Source organism: Macaca nemestrina, chromosome 12 (genome assembly GCF_043159975.1).
Source record: "Macaca nemestrina isolate mMacNem1 chromosome 12, mMacNem.hap1, whole genome shotgun sequence".
NCBI classification, from domain to species: Eukaryota; Metazoa; Chordata; class Mammalia; order Primates; family Cercopithecidae; genus Macaca; species Macaca nemestrina.
This window is the reverse complement of record NC_092136.1, coordinates 8,587,719-8,601,429: the sequence shown is the minus strand read 5'-3', so window position 1 is coordinate 8,601,429 and position 13,711 is coordinate 8,587,719. Positions and strand designations below refer to the sequence as shown.

The 13,711-nt window shown below is 46.6% G+C and overlaps 2 protein-coding genes across 31 annotated transcripts in view; one reads left to right on the top strand and one right to left on the bottom strand.

The window, feature by feature from the left end:
* LOC105469592 (golgin subfamily A member 6-like protein 22) overlaps positions 1-9,445 on the bottom strand; it is a 41,464-nt gene extending 32,019 nt beyond the window's left edge. For 23 of the 27 annotated variants that reach the window (XM_071074261.1, XM_071074251.1, XM_071074267.1 and 20 more), the window contains exons 1-2: positions 7,244-9,443; positions 957-1,243 (exon numbers count right to left, since the gene is read on the bottom strand). In XM_071074261.1, coding sequence (XP_070930362.1) covers positions 7,835-9,286 — 1,452 coding nt within the window. In that variant the 5' untranslated portion in view covers positions 9,287-9,443 and the 3' untranslated portion in view covers positions 957-1,243; positions 7,244-7,834. Of the gene's footprint in view, positions 1-956; positions 1,244-6,680; positions 7,154-7,239 lie in introns of those variants that run through there. The other 4 variants (XM_071074271.1, XM_024789034.2, XR_011610481.1 and 1 more) reach the window with 3 other exon arrangements.
* Positions 9,446-9,649: 204 nt separating this feature from the next.
* The window catches only part of LOC105469598 (sorting nexin 32), a 26,398-nt gene continuing 22,336 nt past the window's right edge, over positions 9,650-13,711 (top strand). For 2 of the 4 annotated variants that reach the window (XM_071074248.1, XM_011720875.2), the window contains exon 1: positions 9,650-10,066. In XM_071074248.1, the coding sequence (XP_070930349.1) occupies positions 10,031-10,066 (36 nt within the window). In that variant the 5' untranslated portion in view covers positions 9,650-10,030. The remainder of the gene's footprint in view (positions 10,067-13,711) is intronic. The other 2 variants (XM_011720874.3, XM_011720873.2) reach the window with 1 other exon arrangement.

Here is a 13,711-nt window from a genome sequence, read left to right as displayed (position 1 = left end):
CAGGAGAATTGCTTGAACCCCGGAGACGGAGGCTGCAATAAGCTGAGATTGTGCCACTACATTCCAGCCTGGGTGACAGAGTGAGACCCTGTCTCAAAAAGAAAAAAAAAAAAAAAAGGCCAAGGCCAAGAGCCTGGTTTTACACATTTTTTGCATTCCCAGAGGGCATACAGTAAGTGCTCACTGTTTGCTGAATGAATTAATTGGACCAACTAAGAATGCATTTTAGCCAAAAGTTAATGTTACTTATTTCTTTGTTTGTTTGTTTTGTTTTGTTTTTTGTCTGAGACGGAGTCTCCCTCTGTCACCCAGGCTGGAGTGTGGTGGCATGATCTCTCCTCACTGCAACCTCCACCTCCCAGGCTCTATCGATTCTCCTGCCTCAGCCTCCCTAGTAGCTGGGGTTACAGGTGAGCACCACCACACCTGCTTAATTTTTGTATTTTTAGTAGAGATGGGGTTTCACCATGTTGGCCAGGCTGGTCTCAAATGCCTGACCTCCAGTAATCTGCCCGCCTCAGCCTCCCAAAGTGCTGGGATTACAGGCATGAGCCACGGCACCCAGCCAAAAGTTAATGTTACTTTAACACATTATGTTACAAGAAACAAGACTGGGACTATACAAAGAATAAAATAAAAAAATTTTTTAAATCATCCAGGCTTGAGCCCAGGAGTTTGAGACCAGCTTGGGCAACATAGTGAGACTCCATCTCTATTTAAAAAAATATACATATGTATATACACACACACACATGATATACATATATCTTTAAAATATATATATGTTTATTTATATACATATATAAATGTATACATACACATATAAAATATACATATATGTATATAAAATCACTCAGGAGCCCTGGAATGTGTGTGTTTTGGTTAATTTTAGTAGAAAAGGGTATTACCTATGCAAAGCTCTAGTTGCCTAGATAACTGAAAATATCTGCACTTACCAGGTTGTTGGCATTTGTCTCGGTGTCTTGGTCTTCATTTCTCTTTCTGTGGCCCTGGTGAAATGCGTCTGATATCTCAGGAGAAAATGTAATCCAAAGAACGAATGTGGTTGTCTGGTTTATCATTTGTATACTGTGCAGTGCAATCTGAGAGATTTTCACAAAGCCAAAAAGTGCCCAAGTATGACCTTGTGCCTGTGCAGGCCTCTTACAAAAAGAGACGATTCTCTGGCTCTCAGAGAGTTTCCAGAGGAGGCGAGGAGTGATGATCTCAGGATGGCAGAGATCTAGGAAAGAAAATAAACTTCATTTTTTTTGACATATATATATATTTATTATTATTATTATTGGAGACAGAGTCTCACTCTGTCACTTAGGTTGGAGTGCAGTGGAAGGATCTTGGCTCGCTGAACCTCCACCTCCACGATTCAAGTGATTATTGTGCCTCAGCCTCCCAAGTAGCTGGGATTACAGGTGTGCGCCACCATATCTGGCTAATTTTTGTATTTTCAGTACAGACGGGGTTTCACCATGTTGGCCAGGCTGGTCTTAAACTCTTGACCTCAGGTGATCCGCCCGCCTAGGCCTCCCAAAGTGCTGGGAGTACAGGTGTGAGCCACCACACCCCACCAAAATTTATATTCTTAAATACTTGCCACCGAAGTGCTCATCCAGCAAGCATGAGCCGAATGAATGGAAAGGTTGCTACATAGCCTCATTCCCTACCCCCATGCAGGATCCCAGGCCTTGCTTTGGCAGGTGAAGAAGCCGAGGTTCAGGGCTTGTCTGGTAGGAATAGAGGAGGCCATTCAGCAGACAGAGCTGTTTCCAGCTCAGCTATGGAGTCAGGCTGCCTGGCTCTGGCAGTGTCTAGTGGGTAGAGTCAATAGAGTAATAGTTCCTGTCTCAAAGAGCTATTAGACTAAATTATAGGGAACATGTAAAGTGCTTAGCATGGTGCTGATTAAACTACTCTGGTTATTACAAGAATTCAGTAAACGTTAGCTATCATAATCATTTGTCAAAACGATCCTACCATGAGGCTTGAGCCATCTATAGCTTATCTTTACAACTCTGCCCACACCTTATTAATATCTCCACTTTATTGTCTAACAATGGGATCAGAGTTCCTAGAAAATGGAAGAACAAGCTCTCAGCTTCTGCCCAATAAAGAAGCAGAAATAGCGGAGCTGTGGAGAAGCAAACAGGTCTCATACACAGAACGCCTGGTTGTGCAACTGGCTTGGCGTAAAAATAGATCTGGACTCTCAATGGCCATGCAGGAAGGAAGAAAACAAAGGCGCAAGTCTTCAGGCTGCTGAGGGAAATTCTATACCCAGAAAAATCTCAAGTACAAGTATGGAACAAAGACAGTTTCAGGCTTTTGAGGCTTCAAAAAATGTGACATTCAAAGAAACGGGGTAAATTATTATAGCAATTTCTCAATAGATATTAAATAGTACTGAGACTGATAAAGTCACTGAATATGACGGGTTGATTCATTCTGCAAACACATGCTGAGTGCTACTATGTGCTGGTTACACACTGGACTAGAGAGGGTAACCAGACAGACACATATTGCTCCCCTCATAGAGCTCATTTACATCCTAGTGGGGACAGACAAATGTAAACAGCTACAGTAGGAAAGCTCTGAGTCAGAAGGTGATGAACGAACGTGATGGAGAAAGAGAAGTCAGGGCCTCTAGCCTCAGCTTCCAGGAACTGGAACTACAGAACTACAGGAACTACAGCAGACAGAAGAACGAACTACGGCCGGGTGCAGTGGCTCATGCCTGTAATCTCAGCACTTTGGGAGGCCGAGGAAGGCAAATCACGAGGTTAGGAGTTCAAGACCAGCCTGGCTAACATGGTGAAACCCAGTCTCTACTAATAAATACAAAAATTAGCTGGGGATGGTGGCGGGCGCCTGGAGTCCCAGCTACTCAGGAGGCTGAGGCAGGAGAATAGCATGAGCCCAGAAGGTGGAGCTTGCAGTGAGCTGAGATCGTGCCACTGCACACCAGCCTGGGCAACAGTGTGAGACTCCATCTCAAAAAAAAATTACCAGCAACTGATGGCTTAAAACAACAGAGGTTTATTCTCTCGCAGCTCTAGAGGTCAGACGCTAAAACCAAGGTGCTGGCGGAGGCCACACTCTCTACAGAGACTCTGGGGAAGAATCCATTCTGTGCCTTTTCCAACTTCAGGCGACCATCGGCACTCCTTGCCTCATAGCTGCATCACTCCAGCCTGTGCCTGGGAGATCACACCGCCTCCTGCTCTCTGTGTGTCTGTTCTCCTTCTCTTCCTCTCTCTTATAAGGACACTTATAATGGCATTTATGACTCACCTCTAAAGTGGGCCCTTCTCTCGAGATCTTTAACTTAATTACATCTTTTGCCATTTTAAGGTAATATTCACAGGTTCCTGGGATTAGGAAGTGAATATATGTTTGGTGGACCACTTTTGTGCCTACCATAAGGAGCAAGAAAAATGGGGCAGTCACTGGAGGGAAATGTAGGGTACAGAGAGGTTTTTTGTTTTTGTTTTTTAAGATGGGAAAAGTTGGCAGGGTGCAGTGGCTCACGTCGGTAATCTCAGTACTTTGAGGTAGAGGCAGGAGGATCACTTGAGCGCATAAGTTCAAGACCAGCCTAAGCAACATAGAGAGATCTCATCTCTACCTAAAAAAAAAAAAAAAAAAAAAAAAAACTAACCTGGTGTGGTGGTGTGTGCACCCGTAGTCCCAGTTATTTGGGAGGCTGAAGAGATTGCTTCAGCCCAGGAGGTTGAGGCTGCAGTGAGCCATGATCATGCCACTGCACTCCAGCCTGAGTGACAGAGTGAGACCCTATCTCAAAAACAACAACGACAAAAAAAAAAAAAAAAAAGAACAACAACAACAAAAACGTTTGGAGATGGAGTGGGAACCAACTTGGCAGAGTGGAGGTAGCTGGCACTTAAGTACTTAAAGATAATAGAAACAAAAAGTTAACAGCTCACTCTACTTATCCCAAAAAAAGTTCAGGACACTGAGGGACCAGATACCTCAGATGGAAGGAAAAAGGCATAGATCTGAGAACAGAGAAATTGTTTAAGCATCTGTATATAAAGCAGTTAAGCTCACAAATCCCCCCAACCTTTTTTAGCCGGGCACCAACTCCCGTAGCACAGTAGAGGGTTTCCTCTCTGGGGAAATTGAATCTCAGAAGCACCAACTCAGGGACACCAGGCACAGCTGAAGATGGAGTGAGCACTGAGCTGAAAACAAGGGACTGGGTGAAAACATGTGTACCAAGTGGTGGCTCCACAACCCTCTCTCCCCACCCTGCTGCTATAACCTCTATAGCAGGGGCCATGCAGATATCCCCCAGACAGATTGGAGAATTCTCTGGAGAAACTAGATGGTCCCTTCAGTGAGATTTACAGATTCTGATATTTGGGTGTACCCAGTAAAATATCCTGCTTGCTTCAGTCGCCACAGAGCGGAGCCCATAGATCAACAAGCCCCAAATTGTGCTTCCAGTTGCCTCTGCTTAATGCCTCATTCTTTTTTTTTTTTTTTTTTTTTTTTTGAGACGGAGTCTCGCTCTGTCGCCCAGGCTGGAGTACAGTGGCCGGATCTCAGCTCACTGCAAGCTCCTCCTCCCGGGTTCACGCCATTCTCCTGCCTCAGCCTCCTGAGTAGCTGGGACTACAGGCGCCCACCACCTCGCCCGGCTATTTTTTTGTATTTTTTTAGTAGAGACGGGGTTTCACCGTGTTAGCCAGGATGGTCTCGATCTCCTGACCTCGTGATCCACCCGTCTCGGCCTCCCAAAGTGCTGGGATTACAATGCCTCATTCTTAAATATGGACAGTCAGGCCGGGCGCGGTGGCTCAAGCCTGTAATCCCAGCACTTTGGGAGGCCGAGACGGGCGGATCACGAGGTCAGGAGATCGAGACCATCCTGGCTAACACGGTGAAACCCCGTCTCTACTAAAAAATACAAAAAACTAGCCGGGCGAGGTGGCGGGCGCCTGTAGTCCCAGCTACTCGGGAGGCTGAGGCAGGAGAATGGTCTAAACCCGGGAGGCGGAGCTTGCAGTGAGCTGAGATCCGGCCACTGCACCCCAGCCTGGGCGACAGAGCAAGACTCTGTCTCAAAAAAAAAAAAAAAAAAAAAAAATATGGACAGTCGAAGATCAAACATTTGAGGAAAACTTCCAACAATACACACACACACACACACAAACAAAAAGGAGCGGGGGGATGGGGGGGAGCAGGGGGGTAGGGGGGAAGCCAGGGGGTGGAGGGGAAGCAGGGGAGGGGAACTCAGGGGGAAACAATAAGAAAAGCAGAAGAAAACTCAAAAACTGGAAAAATCCTTGGAAAGTTAAGAGAACAGACTCATGAAACAAGAACAGAAATACTATATATACAAAAAGAAGCATGGCCAGGTGCGGTGGCTCATGCCTGTAATCCCAGTCTTTGGGAGGCCGAGACAGGTGGATCACCTGAGATCAGGAGTTCAAAACCAGCCTGACCAACATGGCGAAACCCCATTTCTACTAAAAATACAAAAAAATTAGCCAGGCGTGGTGATGCATGCCCGTAATCCCAGCTCGTGCAGGGCGCACAGGACGCTGAGGCAGAAGAACTGCTTGAATCGGGGAGGTGGAGGTTGCAATGAGCCAAGATCACACCATTACACTCCAGCCTGGGTGACAGAGTGAGACTCCATCTCAAAAAAAAAAAAAAAGCAACCAATGAACAAGACAGTTAAAATGTAAAATTTCAATAGAAAGGATAGAAAGATATAGTTAATAAAGTTGAAAGTGGATCTCATGAAAATAGAGATGAGATTGGTGGTTACTGGAGGCCAGGAAGGGTGGAGGAAATAAAGACATGCTAATGAGTAGAAATGTACAGGTAGATGGAAGAAATGGGACCCAGTGTTCTATAGGGTGACTGTAGTAAACAATAATCTATTGTACATTTCAAAATCGCTAGAAGAGAATGATTCAAATGTTCCTGGCATAAAGAAAAAATAAATATTTAAGATGATGGATATCCCAATTACCCTGATTTGATCTTTACACATTATATGAATGTATCAAAATATTACATGTACCCCCAAAAATGTTCATCTATTATACATCAGTTGTTTTAAAGTTAATGAAATTGTCCAGAGAGTAGAATAAAAAGAGACAGACAAAAGGAGAAAAAAAGATAACAGCTATAATTCTGGGTCCAACATCCTCTAGTAAAGCCAGAGAAAATGGGATGAGGATATAGGTTGAGTTAGGGAGTGGTAGCAAACAGGTAATTTACATAGAAAAGAAAAATGCTCTCTATACAATTAAAAGAAAAGAACAAAAAGACTTATAAATAGCAATACTTGGAAGTTAGAAGATAGTGAGGGAATTAGCCAGGCACAGTGGCACATGTCTGTAATCCCAGCTACTTGGGAGGCTGAGGCATGATAATTGCTTGAACCAGGAGGTGGAAGTTGCAGTGAGCCAAGCTCATGCCACTGCTCTCCAGCCTGAGTGACAGAGTGAGACTTTGTCTCAAAAAAAAAAAATTAATTAAAAGGAAAAAAAGAAGAAGATAGTGAGGAAATGCCTTAAAAAATCTAAGGGAAAAATATTTCCAGCCTAGAGTTCTATACCTAGCTAAACTATCAGTCAATTATGAACAAAGAATTGAGATTTTCAGACAGATAGTGTCCCAAAGTTTACCTTCCATAGTCACTTTCTCTAGGAGCTATTAAATGATGCAGTTGACCAAAGTGAGGGAGTAAAACAAGAAACAGGAAGATCTAAGATCCAGGCAGTAGAAGCTGCAACACAGAAGAGCAAAAAGAGGTGGTATTGACATAGGGATTTTGTAGGACTAGTTTCCCAAGACACAGGTCACAAGACCCCACTAATAAAAAAGGATACAGCAGGCCAGGTGGTGGCTCACGCTTGTAATCCCAGCACTTTGGGAGGTCAAGGCAGGAAGATCACTTGAGATCAGGAGTTTGGGACCAGCCTGGCCAACATGCTGAAATCCCATCTCTACTAAAAATACAAAAATTAGCCGGGCATGGTGGCGGGAGCTTGTAATCCCAGCTACTTGGGAGGCTGAGGCAGGAGAATCGCTTGCACCTGGGAGGCAGAGGTTGCAGTGAGCCAAGATTGTGCCACTGCACTCCAGCCTGGGCAACAGAGCAAGACAGTCTCAAAAAAAAAAAAAAAAAAAAGAAAGAAAGAAAAGAGAAGAGAAAGGAAAAGAAAAAAGAAAAGAAGGACATACCTACCAACAAACAATCACCATTATGGCATGTGGCTTCTTATGTTTTTTCTCACTTCTTTCTTATCTCCTCTCCTGCTTTTGTCACTTGGGACCCCTTCATTCTTCAGGCTCCTCTTTCAGAAATTTTGCACACTTCAGCCTGCACCTTCTTCCACAACCCTCAAAATCTACCCTTTATCCTGCTGCAATTATCCCCCATCTCATACACCCCATCATGTGTCAGACAAAATCCTTCTAGCCCATCTTCCATCCTTTTCTCAAACATTTCCCTATGAGCTCCCAGTCAGGTTTTCTCCCAATACCCAAGTTTCCTCTGTCAACACGTTACCAACACGTTCTCTTTCTCCTCCATATGTTCCCACTCCCTCTGAACTAGCCACTCCTCTTTACTTCCTTTGATCCTGGCCTCCACCTTCAGCCCCAGTAGCTTTTCTTCCTCACTTCCACTCTCTTTTATTTTAGGCTCAGACTCTCTCCATTCCTCTCTCAACTTTACCCCTTCAGTGTAAAGTTGCCTGGCTCTAATTTCTCCTCTGACTTCCAGTACTTCCCTTGTCTGCCTCTTTCCTTGTTTGGTGTCAGTCCTTCATCTGCCTCATTCACTGGTACCTTCACCTATAATATCTTTATTTTCCATAGAAACAGATTCATCAGTGATATCTTTCACTTCACGCAAGACGCCCCCGTCAACTCCCACTCCTTTCTCAGTCCCTTGTAGTTCCTCACTCCCTTTGACACTTTCAAAAGGAATTTCCATCTCATCATCAGTAAATGCCATCACTCTTTCATCACCAGTAACTTCTACCACTTTTTCAATGTTCTCCTCATTTATGCTCCCCATTCTTGAAACCTCCAATTTCTCCCCACTGGTCCCCAACTTCTCCTCGCTAGATCTCAGCTTCTCTGCACTTGACCCCAACTTCTCTCCACTCAACCTCAGCTTCTCTCTGCTTGATCTCAGCTTCTCTTCACTGGTTCCCAGCTTCTCTTTGCTTGATCTCAGCTTCTCTCCACTCAACCTCAGCTTCTCATCACTGGTTCCCAGCTTCTCTCCACTCAACCTCAGCTTCTCTCTGCTTGATCTCAGCTTCTCTTCACTGGTTCCCAGCTTCTCTCTGCTTGATCTCAGCTTCTCTCCACTCAACCTCAGCTTCTCTCTGCTTGATCTCAGCTTCTCTTCACTGGTTCCCAGCTTCTCTCTGCTTGATCTCAGCTTCTTTCCACTCAACCTCAGCTTCTCATCACTGGTTCCCAGCTTCTCTCCACTCAACCTCAGCTTCTCTCTGCTTGATCTTAGCTTCTCTCCACTGGTTCCCCGCTTCTCTCCATTTGATCTCAGCATCTCTCCACTCAACTTCAGCTTCTCATCACTGGTTCCCAGCTTCTCTCCACTCCATCTTAGCTTCTCTCTACTTGATCTCAGATTCTCTCCACTTGATCTCAGATTCTCTCCACTTGATCTCAGCTTTCTGCCACTGGACCTCAGCTTCACTCCACTGGACCCCTGCGTCTCTCCCCCGGACACCAGCTTCTCACTACTAGACCTCAGCTTCTCTACACTTGATCTCATCTTGTCTACACTCGACCTCAACTCCTCATTCTGCCCCAGTTTATATCCACTGGATCTCAAGTCCTCTCCAGTGCTCCCTACCTTCTCCCCAGCAGACCTCAACCTCTCTTCAAACCCAGACCCCTTCATAGGCCCTGCTGTCATCCCTGCACTCTTAGATTTAGCCCTTATTTCGTGTTTGACCTCTTGCTTTCCCCAAATCTCCCTTGGGCTGTCTTTCCCCAAATCTACTGAAGCATGTGATGCACTTGCTCCATGGTGCAGCAGCTTCACATCCGTCCTTTCCTGACTCGGGCCTGACTTCCCTTTCAAGACCGTCTTTTCCACATCTTCCAGTCTCCAGTACTCAGACTCCAGCTTCGGTTTTTGAGTGTTTCTACTCAGGAGCTCCACTCTTTTCCCAATCACCATAAGCTCATTCCAAGGTTCCCAGGTTTTCTCTCGCAGCAACGGCACCGCCTTGCAGCCCCGCTCCATTGGCGACCGTCCGTGGACCGCGGCCTCGCTTGGGGCGCCCTGGCCGCGGGCCTTGTGGAGCCCCCTAGTCCTCCTAGGCTGCTTACCCCGCCGCTCCCTCCCGCCCAAGGGCGGAAACCTTAACAGACCCCCCTTCTCCACAGACACTGTCCCCTGCCCTCGCCCCTGGTCTACCACCCACATCCCCACCACTGCTCCCCATTTCCCGTCCCCACCCTGCCACCCTCACCCTCTTCCCCTTCCCCTTCCCCACTGCCTGGTGGGCGCCAAACTGGGCGAGTGCGCACGCGCAGGCCGCACGTGGCCGTTGGAAGGAGGGGCCCGGAACGGCGGCACAGGGTTGTGGGGGTTCAGTCCGCCGGGGACTGGAGGGAGACGCGGCACGCGGCCTCTGCGACCCTATGAGCTCTGACCCCAGCTCCCACACTGTAGCCTATCACCGGACCACGCTCCGTGCCGCGTGCCCCTTAAAAGCTGGGGCCTGGGACAAGAACGACAGACATTGCAGCCAATGGTGTCACGCACGGTGCCCCGGTACCCAATCGAAAGGCGCGGCTGAGGGAAAGGCGGTGGGAACCGCCCCCGACTCCAGGCGACTCCTTGGCCGGGCGGGGGAGAGCGTCCTCGTCAGCTGAGAGCACACTCACTCGGTCGGTTCCTTGGGCGAGTTACGGGGACGACCTGCGGGAGCACGCAGGCAGTGGCCGGCCGCTGAAGCCGTGTGTGCTGCAGCCCAGGAGAGCGATGGAGACGCATGCGGAGGCTGGGAAGGAGGGCAAGGTAGAGAAAGGATGAAGAACACCCCCACCCCCAGCCTCCCCTCTCTCCATGAGAGCCCGTGATGCCCAATCATGCGGTGGTGTGTGTATGTCTGTGTGTGTGGTTGGCTGTCTCTGTATGTTTGTGTGTGTGTGTGTGTGTGTGTGTATAGTCTGCATGTGTGTGTCTCTGTGTGTCTGTGTGTGTGTATGTCGATGTGTCTGCATATGTCTGTGTGTGTCTGTATCTGTGTATGTCTTTGTGTCTGTGTGTCTCTGTGTGTCTCTTTGTGTGTCTGTGTGTCTGTGTATCGCCTACGTGTGTCTGTGTGTGTGCACGTGTGCATCCGTGTGGGTCTGTGTGTGTGTGCGCATGTCTGTCTGTCTCTGTGTGTGTCTGTGCATGTCTGTGTGTGTGTGTCTGCGTGTACTTGTCTGTGTGTGTCTGTGTCTGTGTGTCTGTGTGTATGGTCTGTGTGTGTGCACGTGTGCGTGTGTGTCTGTGCATGCATGTGTCTGTGTGTGTCTGCGCATGTCTGTGTCTCTTTGTGTCTGAGTGTGTGTGTGTCTGTGTATGGTCTGCGTGCATCTTTATGTCTGTGTGTGTCTCTGTGTGTATCTCTGTGTGTGTCTGTGTGTGTGTGTATGGTCTGCGTGTGTCTGTGTGTGTGTCTGTGTATTTCTGGATCTGTGTGTGTGTTTGCATGTGTCTGTGGGTGTCTCTGTGTGTCTGTGTGTGTCTATGTCTGTGTGTCTGTGTGTGTGTCTATGTCTGTGTGTCTGTGTGTGTCTATGTGTGTCTGTGTGTGTCTATGTCTGTGTATCTGTGTGTATTTCTATATGTCTGTGTGTGCCTGTGTCTGTGTTTGTCTCGCGTGTCTGCGTGTGTGTGTGCGCCCATGTGTCTCTGTGTGTATGTGTGTGTCTGTGCAAGTGAGAGAAGGGAGACTTGAGCAAGGGAGTGGGTAGCCTCTGTGGCACCTGTGTGGGGACTGATGAGGATGCCAAGGGAGGCGGGGTTTTGCCTTTGTCCTGACAGATGGAAAGGGACCGTCACTGTCACTCTTACCCTCCCCAGGACCAACTCATGCTGGCTTGATGGGGGTAGGGGGTGGGAGGTGGGGGCAGGGAGAAGGGCAGGATGTTAGGGATTGAGCAGAGGCTGGCATACTCTTCTCCTTTCCCAAGGCGAGAGAATCCTGTTCAGCCCTAATGGCTTCATTTGTGTTCTGAGTTCATATAATCATAAGACTATTTCTTCCTTTTGACTTCATTCAGCAAAGAGTTGAGTATCCACGTTGTGCCAAGGATGGTTAGAGCATGGAGAGGTGCACCCTTTTGGGAGATGGAGGCATATGCACAGTGGGCCATGGCTAAGGATGAGGATGGAGCAGCTGTGGTTCACCTTTGAGGCCCATCTCCCTCAAGCAGCTACCAAGCAGTGTAGGTCAGAGCAGAAATACTAAGGCAGCAGGAAGGAGGCTGGGGACTAGGGAACCTGCTGCACCAGTTAGCCAAACTGCATGTGTTTGGGTTCTGGGGCAAGTGGGAGAGGCTGCCTTGGGAGTGTCAGAGAAGCCAAGAAATGAGGAGCGAGGTTCAAGTGGTTTGGAGGGACAAGAGGGGCTGAGAGACACAAAGCATGGAACAGAATGGTCTGCTTCAATGTTTATCTATGTTCATCTTCATGGTTAAAGGAGTTAACATATATAAAATGCTTAGGGCATATATATGAAATGGTTAGAGTCGTGCCTAGCATATTGTAAGGGCCAACATAAGCGTTAGCCATTATATTATTATTACTGTTATATTATTATTGCTGTATGTTCTGAGGATGTGCTGAGCTATTGAACAGATGGATGCACCCCCCAGCCTTTGCAGGAGCCATACTCTCTGAAAGTTCACTACCAATACTTATCCTCTAGGTTAGGTATTGCCTTCTCTAAGACCTTCCTTTAAATATAGAGACATTAAAAGAATATATAAACAAAAATATAATAGAGGAGAAAATGAAATAATATAAAATACTAGCCAAGCATGGTGGCTCAAGCCTGTAATCGCAGCACTCTGGGAGGCCAAAGCAGGCAAATCACTTGCGGTCAGGAATTTGAGACTAGCCTGGCCAACATGGTGAAACCCCATCTCTACTAAAAATCCAGAAAATTGGCCAGACATAGTGGTGTGCGCCTGTAATCACAATTGCTTGGGAGTCTGAGACAGGAGAATCACTTGAACCCGGGAGGCAAAGGTTGCAGTGAAACGAGATCACGCCATTGAACTCCAGCCTGGGCAACAGATCGAGACTCTGTCTCAGAAATAAATAAATAAACCCAAAGGATTATAAATAATTTTACTATAAAGATACATGCACACATATGTTTGTTGCAACACTACTTACAACAGGAAAGACTTGGAACCAACCCAAATGCCCATCAATGATAGACTGGATAAAGAAAATGTGGCACATATACACCATGGAATATTATGTAGCCATAAAAAAGAATGATATCATGTCCTTTCCAGGGACGTAGATGAATCTGGAAGCCATCATTCTCAGCACACTAATACAGGAACAGAAAACCAAATACCACATGTTCTTACTCATAAGTGGGAGTTGAATAATGAGAACACATGGACACAGGGAGGGGAACAACACACACTGGGGCCTGTGGGGGACTGAGGGGCAAGGGGAGGGACAGCATTAGGACAAATACCTAATACATGTGGGGCTTAAAATCTAGATGACGGGTTGATAGGTGCAGCAAACCACCATGGCATATGTATACCTATGTAACAAACCTGCACATTCTGTACATGTATCCCAGAACTTAAAGTTAAATTTTTTTTGTTTTTTTTTTTTTTTTGAGACAGAGTCTTGCTCTGTCGCCCAGGCTGGGGTGCAGTGGCCGGATCTCAGCTCACTGCAAGCTCCGCCTCCCGGGTTTAGACCATTCTCCTGCCTCAGCCTCCCGAGTAGCTGGGACTACAGGCGCCCGCCACCTCGCCCGGCTAGTTTTTTGTATTTTTTAGTAGAGACGGGGTTTCACCGTGTTAGCCAGGATGGTCTCGATCTCCTGACCTCGTGATCCGCCCGTCTCGGCCTCCCAAAGTGCTGGGATTACAGGCTTGAGCCACCGTGCCCGGCCTTAAAGTTAAATTTAAAAAATAAAATAAAATAAATAAATAAAAGAAATAATATAAAATACTATTTAAATAATTCAAAAGAAGACAAGAAAGAAAGAATACAGGAATAAAAACAGATGGGACAAAGAGAAAGCAACAAGCAAGGTGACAAGTTGCTAGCCTGCTACATCAGTAATTACAATAATTATGAATGGACTAAATTCTCCAATATAAAAAAAACATCGTCAGATTGTATTTTGGAAAAAAAACAACTAGAGTCTGTTAAAAGATACATATTTTAAATATAAGGACACAGAAAGGTTGACATAAATGGGTGAGAGCTGGGCATAGTGATGCACACCTGTGGTCCCAGCTATGTGGGAGGCAGAGGTGGGAGAATTGCTTGAGCTCAGGATTGTTTGAGGTTACAGTGAGCTGTGATTGTGTCCCTGCACTCCAACCTGGGACACAGAGTAAGACCTTGTCTTTTTTTTTTTTTTTTTTTTTGAGACAGAGTCTCGCTCTGTCGCCCAGGCTGGAGTGC